The 18,465-nt window shown below is 45.7% G+C and overlaps 1 protein-coding gene across 5 annotated transcripts in view; it reads right to left on the bottom strand.

Annotated features, from left to right (window-relative positions):
* TMEM268 (transmembrane protein 268) overlaps nt 1,882–18,465 on the bottom strand; it is a 28,382-nt gene continuing 11,798 nt past the window's right edge. For 2 of the 5 annotated variants that reach the window (XM_018052670.1, XM_018052672.1), the window contains 4 exons: nt 14,903–15,013; nt 12,848–12,928; nt 11,782–11,967; nt 1,882–5,144 (listed from right to left, as the gene is read on the bottom strand). In XM_018052670.1, coding sequence (XP_017908159.1) covers nt 4,965–5,144; nt 11,782–11,967; nt 12,848–12,928; nt 14,903–15,013 — 558 coding nt within the window. In that variant the 3' untranslated portion in view covers nt 1,882–4,964. The remainder of the gene's footprint in view (nt 5,145–11,781; nt 11,968–12,847; nt 12,929–14,902; nt 15,014–18,465) is intronic. The other 3 variants (XM_018052671.1, XM_018052673.1, XM_018052674.1) reach the window with 3 other exon arrangements.

Genomic DNA, 18,465 nt, shown 5'->3' with positions numbered 1-18,465 from the left:
GAACAATTCCAAAGGTAGTTTCTGGAGAAGGTGAGTGAACCTAGATTAATGTGTAGAAATGCAGGAAGGGACAAAGGGTAACAACAAAGTAACAAATGAAGAATAACAAGAAGTAAAGATATGGATAAACCTAATGAACACCGACTATATAAAACATTAACAATGATGTCTGTTGGGGTTTACCATACAGCAAGAATTGAAACTCATTATAGAGAGCATCACAGGCAGAAAAGGTGAGAGAGTTCTAAACTCTTTGGATTGTCCAGAAAGTGGCAGAAGGATTCTCTTATAACAGACTTGAGTGAGTCAAGAATGTATGTTGTAATTTAGGGTAACCACTAAGGGAAAAGAATGCATACCTCACAAGCTAATAATACACAAATCACAAAACCTTAATGCAAATGAAGGCAAAAGAGTACAGAAAAAAGGACACAGAAAGGGAGAACCAGTGGAAAGTAAATAGTAAGATGGACTATTTAAGCTCAAATCTATTTAACATATCAGGAAACACACTAGGCATATCATAGTAAATATTCTAGTTAAAAAACAAAGACTGAATATTTTTAATCCCATGTTTATAAGGGGCGTATCTTAAATATAGGGATAGAGAGAAATTGAGAGTAAAATTATGAAGAGATATACTATATAATCAGTAATCAAAAGAAAGCTAATGTATCAAAGTAGATTTTCAAGGCAAAAATCTAGTAGAGATAAGGAGGGACATTTCATAAAGATAAAAGGGTCAGATCAGGCAGTTTTAATGATTCTAAATGTGTATGCATGGAATAAGAACAAAATTTGTCAGAAGTGAATTAAAATACATGTTCACACAAAAACCTATACACAATCGCTCATAGCAGCATTATTCGTAATAGGCAAGAAGTAGGTTCATTACCCCAAATGATGAATGGATAGACAAAATGTGGTGTATAAAAGAATGGAATATTACTGAATCGTTAAAAAGGAGTAAAGTACTGATACATGCTACAATGTGGATGAATCTTGAAAATATTGTTTTGTGAAAAAACAGTCAGACCTAAAAAGCCACAAACTGTGTGATTCCCTTTATAGGAAACGTCCAGAACTGGAAAATCCATAGAGAGAAAAAGTAGATCAGTCATTGTCAAGTGCTGGGGAGAAGTCAAGGGGGTGACTGAATGGGTAGGGGGCTTTTTTTGGTGGGGAGAGAAGAGGTGATGAAAACATTCTAGAATTAATTAGTGGTAATGTTTGTGTAATTTTGTGAATATATGAAATACAACTGAATTTTATTCTTTAACATGGTGAATTTTATGGCATATTAATTACATCTCAATATTTTAAACTCTGGAATTAAAACAAGAAAACTTGTCAAAAGTAAAAGGAGAAAACATAAAATCTACAATCCTAGTTGGAAATTTTCCTCTCTTGATAGAACCAACCAACCAAATTCCGTAAGGATATAGATTTGAATAACGTTAGGGAAAATCTTACCAAATAGACACAGGTAGAAAACAGAATGTAGGAGCTAAAGAAAAGACAGCGTCGGATGACGGAGCCCTTACTACAGACCACACTGTGAACCAGCCTTGTGCTTTACACGCATCACCTCACTCATCTCCCTGTCATCACACACGCCCTTAACAGATGAGAAGGAACAGAGGGTGAGCATCTGGTCCAAAATCTCCCACCAGCTGTTCTTAAAACCCCGCCAGGCTTCTTCCGGTACTGAATTTCAGAGAGATCAGACTGGAATCTTTATTCACATAAGGACACCTCATGGTGCTGGGGTAACTGAGCTCTGATGCAGAATGAATAAACATGAACTGTTAAGGAACCACGTCATCCACATGAACATACCTGGGGCACCTACAGCAACAAGACATAGTGAGAGATAAAAAATAATCATGACAGCCACAATTTATTGAGATTTTACTCAAGTTTGCAACTCACAGTTGTAAGCACTTTACAGTATTTTTCCTATCATTTAATCTTCACAATCAGTTGCCAGGTAGGCACACTTATCCCCACTCTACCCTTGAGGACTGAGACCCAAGGATGGGAGGCACCTCCCCTTAAGTGTCAGTCCTTGGATTTGAATACATGCGGCTCTGGAATCCAAGGTATCCACTCCCACTTCACAACACAGCACCATCTTCACCGGCACCATACTTATCATTAACACAGAACCCCAAAACAGCCCACATGTTCTTTTATGGAATCTCATCTTCACAGCAACCTTGTTAAGGTCTAGGCAAGACAGAGATCACAGAACTTTCTAAAAGAAGAAATGAGACTTGAATGCAAAGAAACATATCTTGTGGGCATACCTGAATGGCCCATCTGCCCAGTGAGACCACCAGAAACTCTACAGAGAGGGAAAGGCAGGAAAGAACACATCAAGGGCCCTTTAAGGAGAAACTGCTGTTTTCTCAAATCACACACATTTTTATTCTCTGTTATTATATTTACCAGGGCTTTGTGGCTGGATGATAAACGTGGGCTTCTGCTGATCAGGCAGTGATCACTTTTATGAATAAATCTCATTAAGCAAAGCAGGCCACAGCATTGGCCAAAGAGAAATGCTTAAAGCAGCCATTTCTGAGAGCTGGTCTATGCTCATGCTTTCTCTTTTCTGGCCCAGAGAAAATGAACAGTCAGATTCATCTCTTACATGGTAAGTCAGCCCCATAATTACATTTCATGTTCACTAGAGTCATTTATAGAGTGAACTGACATTCAGAGAGGTTAACCTAGCCAAAGTCACACTGCTAAGCAGAAGTAGATCTGGGATGAGAATCCAGGTCTCCTGCAACCCCATCCAAATGATTATCAAGTCTGGGGCACCTTATCTGTGTGAAGCTATAAAACCTTTCTACATGTAGACAAGGGCATAACAGACAGAAAGGCCAAGGGCAGGAATGGAACAGAAAATGCTGGAACTTTCCGCATATTTGACTTTGAAAGGGCCAATTAAAAAAAAGGAAAAATCCAAGCTACCCTTTATACAGATGTGTAAACTGAGGACCAGCCAAAAATTACATAGCTAAAAGTGGCAGTTCAAGACCAGAACCCCAGTCTGTGCCAACCCTACTCATCATTCAACTGAGTACAGAGTGTTTTGCAAAAGCTACTATTGAGATGACAAGCACTTGACCCACAAGAATTTCTTTTCCTTAGCAGGTCTAGGTCATACACAAAAAGTATAAGTCTTTGTCCTTGAGGGGTTTATGGTCTAGCTAGAAAAACAGGCCTGTGCACAGGAAATCAGAATCAATAACAAAATGGCAGTAAAGGCAGCAGCTACATCAAGAACTCAAAGGAAATTCCCAGGGGCCCAGTGGTTAAGTCTGGAACTTTCACTGTAGAGGCCCAGGTTTAGTCCCTGGGCAGGGAACCATCCAGCATGCCATGTGACACAGCCTGAAGGCAAAATAATAATAGTAATTTTTTAAAGAGAGAGAGAGAGAGAATTTAAGGGAGGCAGAGTCAGGAATTCCCTGGAGACCCAGTGGTTAGGACCCAGTACTTTCACTGCCAAGGGCCTGGTTTCAAGCCCTGGTCAGGGACCTAAGATATGCAAGTCCTGTGGTGTGGCCAAAAAAACCAAGGTGAGCTGATTTGGATTAATAGATTAAAGAGGTAATTTTTAAAAATAAAAAAATAGAAGTGGCAGAGATGTTGGAAGGCTTCCTGAAGGAGGGGTAAGGGCAGCTAGGCTTTAAAACACGCAAGGAGGAGGGGCAATATGGGGGAGGGGACTAAGAGGTACAGACTCCCATGTATAAAATAAATAAGCTACAAAGATATACTGTACAACACAGGGAATACAGCCAATACTTTATAATAACTATAAATGGAGCATAGCCCTTAAAAATGAGGAATCACTACATTGTACACCTGAAACTTACATGGTACATCTTACAGCAACTATACCTCAATTTTAAACATCTTTTTTTAAAGAAAGCATGCATAGGAATCCAACAGACGCAAAAGAATAGCTACGTCAGTTCAGGAAACATTTTCAACCTATGAAGGATTTTTATGAGCGATGAAGCCAAAATTGCAGATGATGGCCAGGTCTTCGGCACGGGGGAGCCTTTAAATGCCAGGCTGGGGTCTTTAGATTTGGGCCCAGGGAACAATGGGTCTTCGTATTTTTTCAGAAGCAGAGCACCTGGAAGCCTCTGAGCTCTTCATGGAATTCCACGAGGGAGAGGTTTCGCTTCACTGCAGGACAGCGTTAGTGTGAGGGAACAGGACTGCCGTTCTCCTTCTGCAGTGAGACCACACCCACAGACACGTGTGCCTTGGAACAAAGTAAGTCCTCTGATCAGACAGGATCAGTCTCTTCCAAATCTTCTCATTAGGAGTTACATGCTGTTCGTCCCTTCCTTCTGTCTCCTGAAGGCCTGCGTGCTAGCAGACAAGCCCAAGTGACATAGTTTTTCACAAAATGTAGGGCAAGAACAACTTAAAAGTGGAGGACATTCTGAGAATTTACTTCTTTGCTTCAGATTGGGAAGGGGGCATCTTATAATTTAAGGGGCTCAAGGCAACGCCACCCAGAGCAGAGTCCTCCCTGAGTCTCCATCTGACACGAAGCGGGTGAGGACCGGAGCATCGCCTGAGAGCAAGCTTTGGGCCCACTTTCAGCCCCATCTGGTCATCTTCACATTTTCGGGGCTCACCAGACAATGAAAGGGATGGGCGAGGGGCCCCTTCCACTCATGCCAACGGTTCTAAGCAGCACAGAAAGTAGCTCAGAGTGGGACCATGGCTTCTGCAAAGGCCAGGGGTCAGCGTGGACTGTCAACAAGCCATTTTGGTGCAGGGTCCTGGAGTGAACACCAGATCCCCAGTGCTGACATGACTGACAGCCTCAAGGCACCCCAGAGCCTCGCTGTCAGCCACCCCGGGGCTCCAAGGCCTCCCTGTCCTCTCACCTTCAGTCCTGGAGGAAGAGGAGTACCTTCGTTCCAAGGTCACCTGGTCAGGAATGGGCAGCACCCCGTGCCCAGGATGTAGGCTTCTATGAGCTGGCAGGGGCATGGAATCCTTGGAGAGTCCATGTGTCGTGTCCCCAGTGCCTGGGGTAGCTGAGAGGTCACGAGGAGCCGGATGTAGTAGCCACCAAACACTGCCAGCAGCTGCTGGGCCATTTCCTGGAAGAGGCAAGGGGGCAGAGTGAGCGCCACAGAGAAGTGGCTAAAGACTGAGGAGAAGGCCAAGTGGTCCTTGGCTTTGACACTGGTCCAGCAGTGACACTCACTAAGAAGAACCTGGCCAGGCCCTCAGCCAGGGTTCTTGCAAGATGCCTGAATGGGTCCGAACTCCAGCTCTCAAGCTCTGTGGGGCTACTGCAGTCTCAATTTCCTCATCTCCAAGGTGGGTAACCTAACTGCTAATAGGCGATAATATGCACAGAAAAGCTTCCCTAGTGGCTCAGACGGTAAAGCATCTGCCTGCAATGTGGGAGACCTGGGTTCAATCCCTGGGTCGGGAAGATCCCCTGGAGAAGGAAATGGCAACCCATTCCATTACTCTTGCCTAGAAAATCCCATGGATGGAGGAGCCTGGCAGGCTATATAGTCCATGGGGTTGCAAAGAGTCGGACACGACTGAGCAGCTTCACTTTCACTTTCACGCACAAAAAAGCTAGGGAGCACTACAGAAATTACCATTAGCTTATAACAGCCAATTGCACACACACAGAGAGACACGCTGTCTCTTTCTCTCTCTTCTTCCAGTTTCAAGGGATTTTGTAAAGTACACGAGGTCAAGGCAATGCACCTGAAGAGAAGCACCAGTAAGCGGAGGCAGGGTTGGGAGAATATCCCTACGACGGCAGATTCTTCAATTTACACAGGGTAGTACCTGCTGTATTACTTCAAACTAGTACTCCTATATTAAAAGTGCTTATCAAGGCTACCAGATCACGCCTCTCTCCTCTATGCTGTGTGAGCCCCCTAGAGAAAATAAAGGATGCTCTGATCCAGGGAAAGTGGGGTTTAGGGCCTGACTCAGTTGGATATTTAGGGGCAAAAAAAAGCTGAGCCTAACAGCGTCAGGGGACCATCCCCGTCCCACTGGGAACCTGCCTTCACTTCCTGCCCTCATGCATGTGAAAGGAGCAGGTTTCTCTCCAAGAAACTACAATGCATCATTTCACCTTGGTCACGTATTTGTGCTGGTTTGCTGGCTGAGGCCAAAGGCCTGTTCAAGCAGAGGTGTGTGTACAAAGGATCTGACATAAGACAAACACAGTATGATTCCATTTAAAAGAGGCACATACAGCAACAAATTCAGGAAGGCCAGGTGGCTCCGTGCTAAAGAATCCACCTGCTGATGCAGGAGACCCAGGTTCAGTCCGAGTCAGGAAGATCCCCTGGAGCAGGAAATGACAGTCCACTCCAGTATTCTTGACTAGGAAATTCCATAGGCAGAGGAGCCTGGTGAGCTACTGTCCATGGGGTTGCAAAGCGTCAGATAAGACTGAGTGACCGAGCACGTGTGCGTGTGTGTGTCTGCTAGTTGCTCAGTCATGTCCGACCCTATGGACTGTAGCCCGTCAGGCTCCACTGTCCATGGAATTCTCCAGGCAAGAATACTGGAGTGGGTTGCCATGTCCTTCTCCAGGAGATCTTCCCCACCCAGGTACTGAACCCGGGTCTCCTGGTTGCAGACAGATTTTTTACCACTGAGCATGCACACAGAGCAATAAATTCATAGAGACAGAAAGTAGAATGGTGGCTCCCAGGGGCAGGGGAAGGTAAGAGAGTTGGTATTTTAATGGGTATGTGGTTTCAATGGTGAACAACGAAGATAAAAAGGTTTACGAGGAGGATGCTGTGATAGCTGCACAACAGTGTGAATGTAATTAGTTCTGTTCAGCTCAGCTCAGTTGTGCCCGACTCTGCGCGACCCCATGAATCGCAGCACGCCAGGCCTCCCTGTCCATCACCATCTCCAGGAGTTCATTCAGACTCACGTCCATTGAGTCCGTGATGCCATCCAGCCATCTCATCCTCGGTCGTCCCCTTCTCCTCCTGCCCCCAATCCCTCCCAGCATCAGAGTCTTTTCCAATGAGTCAACTCTTCACATGAGGTGTCCAAAGTACTGGAGTTTCAGCTTTAGCATCATTCCTTCCAAAGAAATTCCAGGGCTGATCTCCTTCAGAATGGACTGGTTGGATCTCCTTGCAGTCCAAGGGACTCTCAAGAGTCTTCTCCAACACCACAGTTCAAACGCATCAATTCTTCAGCGCTCAGCCTTCTTCACAGTCCAACTCTCACATCCATACATGACCACAGGAAAAACCATAGCCTTGACTAGACAGACCTTAGTCGGCAAAGTAATGTCTCTGCTTTTGAATATACTATCTAGGTTGGTCATAACTTTTCTTCCAAGGAGTAAGCGTCTTTTAATTTCATGGCTGCAGTCACCATCTGCAGTGATTTTGGAGCCCCCCAAAATAAAGACTGACACTGTTTCTACTGTTTCCCCATCTATTTCCCGTGAAATGATGGAACCAGATGCCATGATCTTCGTTTTCTGAATGTTGAGCTTTAAGCCAACCTTTTCACTCTCCTCTTTCACTTTCATCAAGAGGCTTTTGAGTTCCTCTTCACTTTCTGCCATAAGGGTGGTGTCATCTGCATATCTGAGGTGATTGATATTTCTCCCGGCAATCTTGATTCCAGCTTGTGTTTCTTCCAGTCCAGCGTTTCTCATGATGTACTCTGCATAGAAGTTAAATAAGCAGTGTAACAATATACAGCCTTGATGTACTCCTTTTCCTATTTGGAAACAGTCTGTTGTTCCATGTCCAGTTCTACCTGTTGCTTCCTGACCTGCATACAGATTTCTCAAGAGGCAGGTCAGGTGGTCTGGTATTTCCATTTCTTTCAGAATTTTCCACAGTTTATTGTGATCCACACAGTCAAAGGCTTTTGCATAGTCAATAAAGCAGAAATAGATGTTTTTCTGGAACTCTCTTGCTTTTTCCATGATCCAGAAGATGTTGGCAATTTGATCTCTGGTTCCTCTGCCTTTTCTAAAACCAGCTTGAACATCAGGGAGTTCACGGTTCACGTATTGCTGAAGTCTGGCTTAGAGAATTTTGAGCATTACTTTACTAGCATGTGAGATGAGTGCAATTGTGCGGTAGTTTGAGCATTCTTTGGCATTGCCTTTCTTTGGGATTGGAATGAAAACTGACCTTTTCCAGTCCTGTGGCCACTGCTGAGTTTTCCAAATTTGCTGGCATATTGAGTGCAGCACTTTCACAGCATCATCTCTTAGGATTTGAAATAACTCAACTGGAATTCCATCACCTCCACTAGCTTTGTTCGTAGTGATGCTTTCTAAGGCCCACTTGACTTCACATTCCAAGATGTCTGGCTCTAGATTAGTGATCACATCATCATGATTACCTGGGTCGTGAAGATCTTTTTTGTACAGTTCTTCCGTGTATTCTTGCCACCTCTTCTTAATATCTTCTGCTTCTGTTAGGTCCCTACCATTTCTGTCCTTTATCGAGCCCATCTTTGCATGAAATGTTCCCTTGGTATCTCTAATTTTCTTGAAGAGATCTCTAGTCTTTCCCATTCTGTTGTTTTCTTCTATTTCTTTGCATTGATCGCTGAAGAAGGCTTTCTTATCTCTTCTTGCTATTCTTTGGAACTCTGCATTCAGATACTTATATCTTTCCTTTTCTCCTTTGCTTTTCACCTCTCTTCTTTTCACAGCTATTTGTAAGGCTTCCCCAGACAGCCATTTTGCTTTTTTGCATTTCTTTTCCATGGGGATGGTCTTGATCCCTGTCTCCTGTACAATGTCACGAACCTCATGCCATAGTTCATCAGGCACTCTATCTATCAGATCTAGACCCTTAAATCTATTTCTCACTTCCACTGTATAATCATAAGGGATTTGATTTAGGTCATACCTGAATGGTCTAGTGGTTTTCCCTACTTTCTTCAATTTAAGTCTGAATTTGGCAATAAGGAGTTCATGATCTGAGCCACAGTCAGCTCCTGGTCTTGTTTTTGCTGACTGTATAGAGCTTCTCCATCTTTGGCTGCAAAGAATAGAATCAATCTGATTTCGGTGTTGACCATCTGGTGATGTCCATGTGTAGAGTCTTCTCTTGTGTTGTTGGAAGAGGGTGTTTGCTATGACCAGTGCATTTTCTTGGCAAAACTCTATTAGTCTTTGCCCTGCTTCATTCCGCATTCCAAGGCCAAATTTTCCTGTTACTCCAGGTGTTTCTTGACTTCCTACTTTTGCATTCCAGTCCCCTATAATGAAAAGGACATCTTTTTTGGGTGTTAGTTCTAAAAGATCTTGTAGGTCTTCATAAAACCGTTCAACTTCAGTTTCTTCAGCATTACTGGTTGGGGCACAGACTTGGATAACTGTGGTATTGAATGGTTTGCCTTGGAGATGAACAGAGATCATTCTGTCGTTTTTGAGATTGCATCCAAGTATGTACTTAAATGCCCTTGAATCATATACTTATAAAGAATTATGGTGGGAAATTTAATACTGGGTATATTTTATTGCGGTGGAAAAAAATTTAAGTAAAAAAAAAAGAATTGGAAAAACTGTGTTTACTGCATGCTCTTATTAACACATTTGGTCTCCAAAGTTCCATCCACCTGTCTGGGATTTCAGGGAAGATGCTCTAGCTCCTTACGTGCAGCACAGCTTAGGTGGTAGGACCCAATAGAACTTTGGAGCAGGAGGAAATGGAATTCAACAGAGATGCACATAAGATTTCAATATCCAACTGCAATTTAAGGGGATAGATTGATGACAGACTGGCTGATAAACAGATTTTAAAATGACCCAAATACTTATCAACATGCTCATGTTGAGGTAGGCTTACCATCTATCAACACCAACTACACATCCCATGGGACTACACAAAAAAACATACCAAGATACTTTTTAAATAGGGGGGTACCTAATAAGTATTTTTTATTTAAAATTTTATATTTATTTTCCTCTTTCAGAGATCTTTCACCTGCAGCCAGTCTGAAGGTAATGCAATAAGGTGTGGGCTACACCCAGGCTGTTTATGTCAGTACAGTTAAGGATCAAGAATAGGCTTTTGAATTAAAAGGGCCAAGTGGGAATATCAGCTCAGCCACCATGGGACAGACCGGGAACAAGTCACTTCACTTTGCTGAGCCATTTCCTCAGCAACAAAAGACAGAAAATCGAAACATCTCTCTGGTTGTGCTAGAGTGAGGACTTATTAAAGGAACTTATGGAAAGAAAGTCCAGTGTACAGTACTCAATAAATGCCATCAATATCACTATCATTATCATTATTCAAAAAACAGAAACTAGCTCTGTTGGATGTGTTTCCTTAGAGTTATCCTTTGTGCCAGAAAAATGCTGACAACATCAAATAGCCTACCACTTACTAATTCAGATTGAGCTTTGCACCCATTTACTTTAAAATTGATTAACATAAGCAAAGAAACTCAACAAGAAAATTTGCCTCCTGAAAATCATAGGCTGGTTTCCGCCCTGGATTCTGCCATATTCTCCCTTGTTATGTGACCTTGGGTAAGTCAGCTGACCCCTTGGAAGTTTATTTCACCCAACAGGAAAAAAAGGAAAATAACCCATATTTTAGAGGAAATGCTAAAGAATTTTATGCATGACAAAAATCTTTAAAAACGTAAGAGGTCATTATAACTATTTATCTGCCTTTCACACACACTGGGTTCCTTCTGAAATATGACAGTCTGGCCCAGGCTGAGACTTGGGCATTGATTGCATTTTCCCTCACTACATTGTAAGGGCAGCTACTTTAAAAACATGTGCACACGCACTGAGATTTGATATTCATGACAGGAAATTGTATTACTATTGGTTTGAATGAATTTGAAAAAAATCATTTAAAAGACCCATCATAGTTAATAGGCTATTTCACATAAACCCAGACATGCATGCACAAGAAAGAATGTGACCTTATATTTTCAGCTCTTTGAAGAGATTAATATATTTATCATTTTCTCTTATAATGGTCCTATTTGCAGGCTCCCCACTCCCCATCCATGCAAAAGGGAAAGTCTGGACTGGGCTAGACTTTTCATCTCCAAATCTATCGGCAAAAAACCAAAGGCAAGTGTTCTCCTGTATCACACCCTGCCGGAGATCACCCCTCGCTGCATGTTATCCAAACTGTCTGTCCTCATGATGAGAAGGGGGTTCCACAAGCTGCAAACCATATTAGCAGACTTCTGGTCTACCAGCTCTTAGCCATGCCAAACAAACAGCTTAGCTAGCAGGACCCAACAGAACTTTGGAGCAGGAGGAAATGGAATTCAACAGAGATGCACATAAGATTTCAATATCTAACTGCAATTTAAGGAGATAGATAAATTGATGATAGATTGGTTGATAAACAGATTTTAAAATGACCCAAATATTTATCAACATGCTCATGTTGAGGTAGGCTTACCATCCATCAACACACAACTACACATCCCATGGAACTATACAAAAAAATACCAAGATATTTTTTAAATGGAGAGGGGGTACCCAGTAGGTATTTTATATTTAAAAATTTATATTTATATTCCTCTAAGATATCTTTTAAACTGCTGCAGTGAGGAAAAAAAATATTAAAAAACTAGTAGGCTGGAAGAGGTGTATGGTCCTGACCAACTCAGTAAAGGCACGTCCCCAGGAATCTACAGTAGAACTTGAGAGCCAGGCACGGACTCTATGCAAACACTCGGTGAAGGAGGGCGGCCCTGACTGGCCCAGGTGCTTGTTACCTCCGGCTCAGCCTCAGGAACAAGCTGGCGAAGTTCAGTCTGCAGGAGCGGCTTCTCCGTGGAACCTGGACGGTCAGGCAGGAGAGGAGTTTCCTCCAGCAGGTTCTCCGGCCCCTCGTCGGCTGTGGGGCTCACCCCAGTCTCCATGACAACACACAGCTGGCTCAATCTGCTTCTCAGCAAGGACTGTGAAGGAAACAGAGAGGGGCTCTGTGGTGTCCTCAGCTGGGTGGATGTAGGAGGCCAGGTGGCTAGCTAAGCATCAGACCCACAGAGGATGGGTGGACTGTCTACAGATTCAGATGCCGACCTCAGGAGACCCTGGAGCTGAGCCACATTGGAGAGATCAGATAATTCCTGCAAAAATACAGTCAGAAGCACTTTTCCTTCCATGCTCTCATCTGTTCCTCAGAAAAGCCTGGGACATGGGAATCTTTACCCATATTTGCAGACGAGCAAACTTGAGCTCAAAGGCCTTCTCCTAAGCCACACAGGGATTAACTTCGCTGGGTCAGGGCTCAGCCACAATCCTGACTTCAAGACCAACTGTAGCACTTTCGGGGCCCAGGAAATGGGTCCCACGAAAGAAGCACAGAGCTCGAGGATGGGAGGGCTGGGCTCTGAATCCAGCATTTCCAGCTGGCTCTGGGCCTTCTCAGAGCCTCAGTTTCTGATTCTGTGTATGTGAAGCAAAATCTCCTTGTTCTTCCTCAAAACACTGAAGATTCTGAACAAGGGAAAGTCAACTAAATATACGATATTTTCCTCTGCCAGAATCTTTATCATTGTTGTTGTGATAAATGAAATCTATTGTTATTTATTACTATTATTATAATTAAAATAAATGTTTACTATAAGAAATGTGGCAAATGCAACTAGTTTAAAAGGAAGAGAAAAATGGCCATAACATCCTAGGCAAAAATAGCCATGATTCCACAGAGGTATTCTCCCTTCCAAGTAACTTTTTCCTTAGACATTTTTCCAACACCGAGATAATGCAATCTATACAGTTTAGCCTCCTGGTTTATTTTCTTCTTTTGGTTTTTGCTTAAGGTATCTTACTTACCTCTTGGCTCATCTTCATCTCTCGAATGTGATCGGACAAAAACTGCACACAGGTCTCCAGATCGAAATAGACAAACCAGAGCTGGGGAGAGAAGCAGTCGTGACTAGAGAGGACAGAGCCCGCCGGACCTCGAACTCTCCATCCCCAAGATGGGCCTCACCCCTGCCTCCTCCCCGCGGCCCGCCCTTCTGCAGATTACCAGATTCACCCTGGTCTCAGATGGGAGCCATTCTGCTGTCTCTCAGAGTTCCCCTACATGGCCGACCCCCTTTGGATAACTGGCAGACAAGTGGCTTTGTGTGCGAAATTCGGAAACTGTCAAACCCTGTCCCGAATGGCTGAAGTCCCATCTCTCTCAAGTCACTGAACATCCCAGGTAAACTCTGGACCATCCTGGACATCACATATCCACCTGGGATAAACACATGCATGTACCCCCTCTATCCTCAGTGGTTGGGATGCCCTTCTGTCTGGAATCTAACAATCAAACGAGTGAAACCCTTCAGAGCTCTCACCTCCACTGTCCGTGGCCAGGTCAGAGGTCATCAACCTGGGGGCTCTGGGGGCAGGAGCAGCTAAGAAGTCTGCCTGCCCCTCTCCATCACCTCCCCATCGCCATCACCTCCCCCTCGCCATCACTTCCCCCTCGCCATCACCTCCCCCTCGCCATCACCTCCCCTTCCACCTCGACCTCCACAGTCCCCCAGAAGCCGGGGTAAACTCAGCCAGGTGGAAATCCTCCATGTTCACACATCACAACCCGAGTTCTGCAAGAAACCACTGGCGCCTGGCCCACGCCCCTGGGCACAGACCCACTCCTCTGGATCCCGGGCCTCCCTCTTCCTGGTGAGACCCAAGGTCACATCTCTCCCACTACCTCACCCCCAAGGGAACACTTGGATTCCTTTTTTACTTTTTATCATGAACACAGAAGAAGAGCACAGGAAGTCATTAACTTCCAGTTACCCATCATCTTGGTTCAGTGATTATCTCTTCATGCTACTCTTATTTCATCTCCACCCCCACCCATTACTCACCCTGGACCCCTCCATACCCCACATCCCCCCTCAAAAAAAATCCAAGATATTATATCACCCTGTCTCAAGATGCTACTTTGCAACTGAAAGAACCTGGTTTTTTAAAAGATGTGTCCACTCCTTAGTCAGTCCAGCCAGCCAGCCATATATTCAACTAACACTTGCCAAGTCGCTCCTCTGTACCAAACGATAAAAGAGGATTTAGAGATAAATGAGGCTGAAAGGACCCCCAGATTCAAGAAGCTCCTGATCTACACTATCACACTTGACCTACCAGTATCAAGCTCACCCTTGGTGTCAAGCAAGATCCCTTTACATCCTACCCCAACTCGGGCGTGCTTCGTACACTCAGGATCTGCCTATGTCTGTTCTCTGCCATAGCCTCAGTACCTAGAACAGTGCCTGGCACATGCTGGGCTCTCGGTAAATATTTTGGGGATGTACAGGTCATGTGCCCAATGGGCTTCCTACCAAAGACACCTGTACCCCCACCCCGGGCTCCCACTGGGTGAGGTGCAGGTGTGACACTGACTGAGGAGATGCACCAACCCCACCGGCAGAGCCCAGCCGGGATCAGGAACCCTGAGCCTCATCCAGCCCGGCTGTGTCCCAGACGCACTGCGTGACCTCCTGGTCGCTTCAGATCTCACATTGCCCTGGAGCCAAGGAAACAACCAAGCCAGGGGCACACGGCCTTCAGGGTCTGACCTGCCTCTCCAGGGACCTCATCTGGACACTGAGGGCTGGAAACAGGGCAGGCCCCATCTCTCTGCTGAATAAATGGTGAAGGCGGAATGTAGCTTGGCTTCCTTCAAACTGTCCTTCCAGCCCTGCCTCGTGGAGGTTCTAGGCTGCTGCTGACCGCCCAGAGAGGAGTCTCCAGGAGGGGACACAGGAGCTGGGAGGAAGGAAGGGCTGCTGATGCCATCTCTGTTAGCAGACCCGGGCAGACACTGCACAGACCCGGGAAGCCCAGCCTCAAAGCTCCCACAGGAGGGGTCGCACGATGACGTGGTACCTGAATCACACTCTGGCAGCCTTCCACCGTGTCCGTCACCCCCAGCAGCACCCGGTGTCTCAGGAGGGCTCCATTGACAGCTGCCAGCCTGAGGTCTGTGTTGGTGTTGGCCTAGAAGACAAACGCCAGCCTCACGGCCTGAACTTCATGTTGTCGGGGCGCTCCTGGGCCTGGGTAATAACCACGCACTGTCCCAGCCTGAGACACCACGGGACAATCTTGGTCTTTAAGACACAGCCACTGTCTCCCCTATACAACAGACTGTGGGGTTGTTGGGACAATAAATTCAACAGTCTCCACAAGCCTGGGGTGAAGCCCAGCTCCGCTACTTCTGGGCAGTGTGGTCCTGGTCAACTGTGTCCCTTCTATGAATCTCGCTTTCTCCGGTTCTGAATAAGGGCAAAAAGTGTCCCCAGCCCTTAGGAAGGTGGTGAGATTGAATTGAGACTGTGTGTGTGAAGCACGTCACCCAGTGCCCAGGACACAGTCATACGCCACGGGTATCTGCAGGAGGAGGGGACTGAAGGCGCTCCTGCCTCTCCCAAGCAGGGGGAAGCCAAAGCAGTGTGTACAAATGCCACGGCTCTCAAGGACATTGTGTGATGCAGGTTGAACACAAACTGTAAGAGTGATGACACTCAGGGAGGGGGATCTGCACGGTCCTGAGTGACAAGGGATTTGGGAAGAAAGAAGTCCTTGAGCTGAGGCTCAAAGGAAGATGTAAGGAAGGCTGTGTGACCAGAGACCAGTTACTTAACCTCTCTGAGTTTTGGTTTCCCCACTAGTGAAGAGTTATGTAATACCAGGTAGGATGATGCACTCCCCTTGTGGCTCAGATGGTAAAGAATCAGCTTGCAACAGGGGAGACCCAGGTTCAATCCCTGGGTTGGGAAGATCCCCTGGAGAAGGGAATGGCAACTCATTCCAATATTCTTGCCTGGAGAATTCCATGGGCAGAGGAGCCTGGCGGGCTACAGTCCATTGTCTCACAAAGAGTTGGACACAACTGAGCAACTAACACACACACACACAAGTAGGATTACAAGCACGCTGCATGTTATTACATCATTTAGTTCTCCCGGCAATCCTATGAGGAGCTACAATTATCATCCCATTTTACAGATGAGAAAACTAAAGCCCCGAGAAGTTAAGCAATAAGTCACCCCAGGTTGTAGGGCTAGCAAATGGTAGGGGTATCCTGCCTCCTTGTCAGGCATAGATATCAGGCCCCAAATACAGGACACATAAAAAGTGCTCATTAAATGATGGACATATTAGAAAGTAAAGGATCCTGGAGGATCGAAAAACAGTGACGACAGAAGGGTCATTATGCATCTAGAGCCTCCATGCTGCACCTACGAGTGAAACACAGTTCTGTTCATCTCTCTGCCCTATGCCCAGCGTATCTGCTGGCCCTTGCTGAGCCTTCATAAATATCAGCTGAATAGGGAAGAAATGGAGGAAGGAGGCAGAAACCCACAACAGGCCTCCCCGAACTGCCTCCCTGAAGCACCTGCCAGGCGCCAGATATTTTTCTTGCCCCTGATAAAGCAGAACACTTAGCATTTTCCCGCTCCCCAAGAGAAGGTTCTTGTTGCAAAAGCAGCCAGTTCAATTTATTTTTTTATAGGCCAAACACAAGACCATAAAAGCATTAACGGAGCCCAACGGCAGCATTATTTTGTCAGCCTCATCTTGAAGCTCAACAAAGATCCTTTCAGAATGATTGAGCCATCAAGTTCCTATTCGTCCCTGTGAGCACAGGCGCTAAATGGAATTCATACCCCAAACCCTGACTACATTTCCTCACATCCCGCCCTCTCCTCCTGAGTCAGGCAAGAGTAGAGTGTTTACTAAAGGTCTCAAAGTCCACTTCTGTGTCAGGTGCTGGGGAGCTTCCTAAAGTAGCTAGGAGAACAGTGGAGGGGCTTCCCTGGTGATCCAGGGGTTCAGAACCCACCTGCCAATGCAGGGGACATGGGTTCAATCTCTGCTCCGGGAAGATCCCACATGCTGCAAGGCAACTAAACCTAGGATCACAACTACTGAGCCCACCCTCTAGAGCCCGTACTCTGCAACAAGAGAAGCCACCACAATGAGGACCTATGGGCTGCAACTAGAGAGCAGCCCCTGCTCGCTGCAGCTAGAGAAAGCCACGTGGAGCCATGAAGACCCAGCACAGCCAAACATAAACAAATAAATATTTTTTTAAAAAAGAAGAAAGAATGACGGTGGAGGTGTGGTAGGCAGAATAATGACCTCCCAAGGCTGCTTAAATCCTACCGCACAGAATCTGTGAATTTATGTTATATAACACAGAGGAATTAAGGTGGTAGATGGAATTAATGATGCTAATGAGTTAGCCTTAAAATAGGAAGACTGGCCCAGATGACCTAGACAGCCCAAAGACCCAGGGATCAAACCTGAGTCTCCTGCATTGCAGGCAAATTCTTTACCATCTGAGCCACCAGGGAAGCCCTAAAGTCATCACAAGGGGCCTTAAAAGTGGAAGAAGGAGGGAGAAGACTCAGAGTCAAGAATGTGAGAAGGACTCAGTCCACCACTGCTGGCCCTGAAGATGGAGGAAGGGGCCATGAGCCAAGAAACGCAGGAGGCCTCCAGAGCTAGAAAAGACAAGGAAACAGATTCCCCACTAGAGGTTCTAGAGAAGAGACAGCCCTGCCCTGTCAGAACTTTTAAACTACAGAACTGTAAAGCAAACCACTGTTTTAAGCCACTACATTTATGGTTATCTGGTACAGCCACAGAGCACCAGTGCACCTGGGTATTGGTCCAGAACAGGGCTTGGAATCTGAGCTCTTGGCTTTGAATTCCAGCTCTGCCATTTATTAGCAGCATGACCTTGGACTACTCCTCGGGCCTTTTGGAGCCTCAAGTACCTCACCTGTAACTTGAATGTAAAAGACTCTACCCAGAGATTTACTGGGGGGTTCTGTGAGCTAAGGTCTGTAAAGCATTTAACAGACGACCTACCCCATATGATGCACTCAACAGTAACAAAAGACTGATGCTGAAGAAGCAGAAGACAGTTAGCCAACCATACATTAAGCCAGGAGGTATCAATCTCCTTTGTGAATGAAGTCACAGGAATCAGAGGGTTCAAGCTTTGAACTCCCAACTCTGCCAGTCAGATTGGGATTGGCACAAGTTACCTAAACTCCCTGACCACCCACTCTTGGCCTCAGAGGTCGCTACTGAGATTAAATGACATGCAACTGTCAACTGAGGCTGGAGTCCACCCACGCACACGGCCATCGCAAGCACACAGGCAGGGGAGGTGCACGGCAGGGCTCAGTCGCCTCAAAGGGCCGTCCTTGCCACTCCCAGACTCTCTCAAAACACAGCCCACTTCCAAAAAACAACACTCAGGGATCAGAGGGAAAAACAGAAAGGACCTAATCACACGTGTGACTGGACTTCTTTGAGTCACTGGGCACATGGGCCAGGGCAAAGCTTCACAGCTGCGGAAATTCTCTGAAGCAGGTGGAAGAAGTCTGACTTGGGGTTCCCCTGCTGGTACAGCCCCTCTGGAGGGAGCATGG

The sequence above is a fragment of the Capra hircus genome, chromosome 8 (assembly GCF_001704415.2).
Source record: "Capra hircus breed San Clemente chromosome 8, ASM170441v1, whole genome shotgun sequence".
Taxonomy (NCBI): domain Eukaryota; kingdom Metazoa; phylum Chordata; class Mammalia; order Artiodactyla; family Bovidae; genus Capra; species Capra hircus.
The sequence above is the reverse complement of the archived record's forward strand: the minus strand, read 5'-3'. Positions and strand labels throughout refer to the sequence as shown.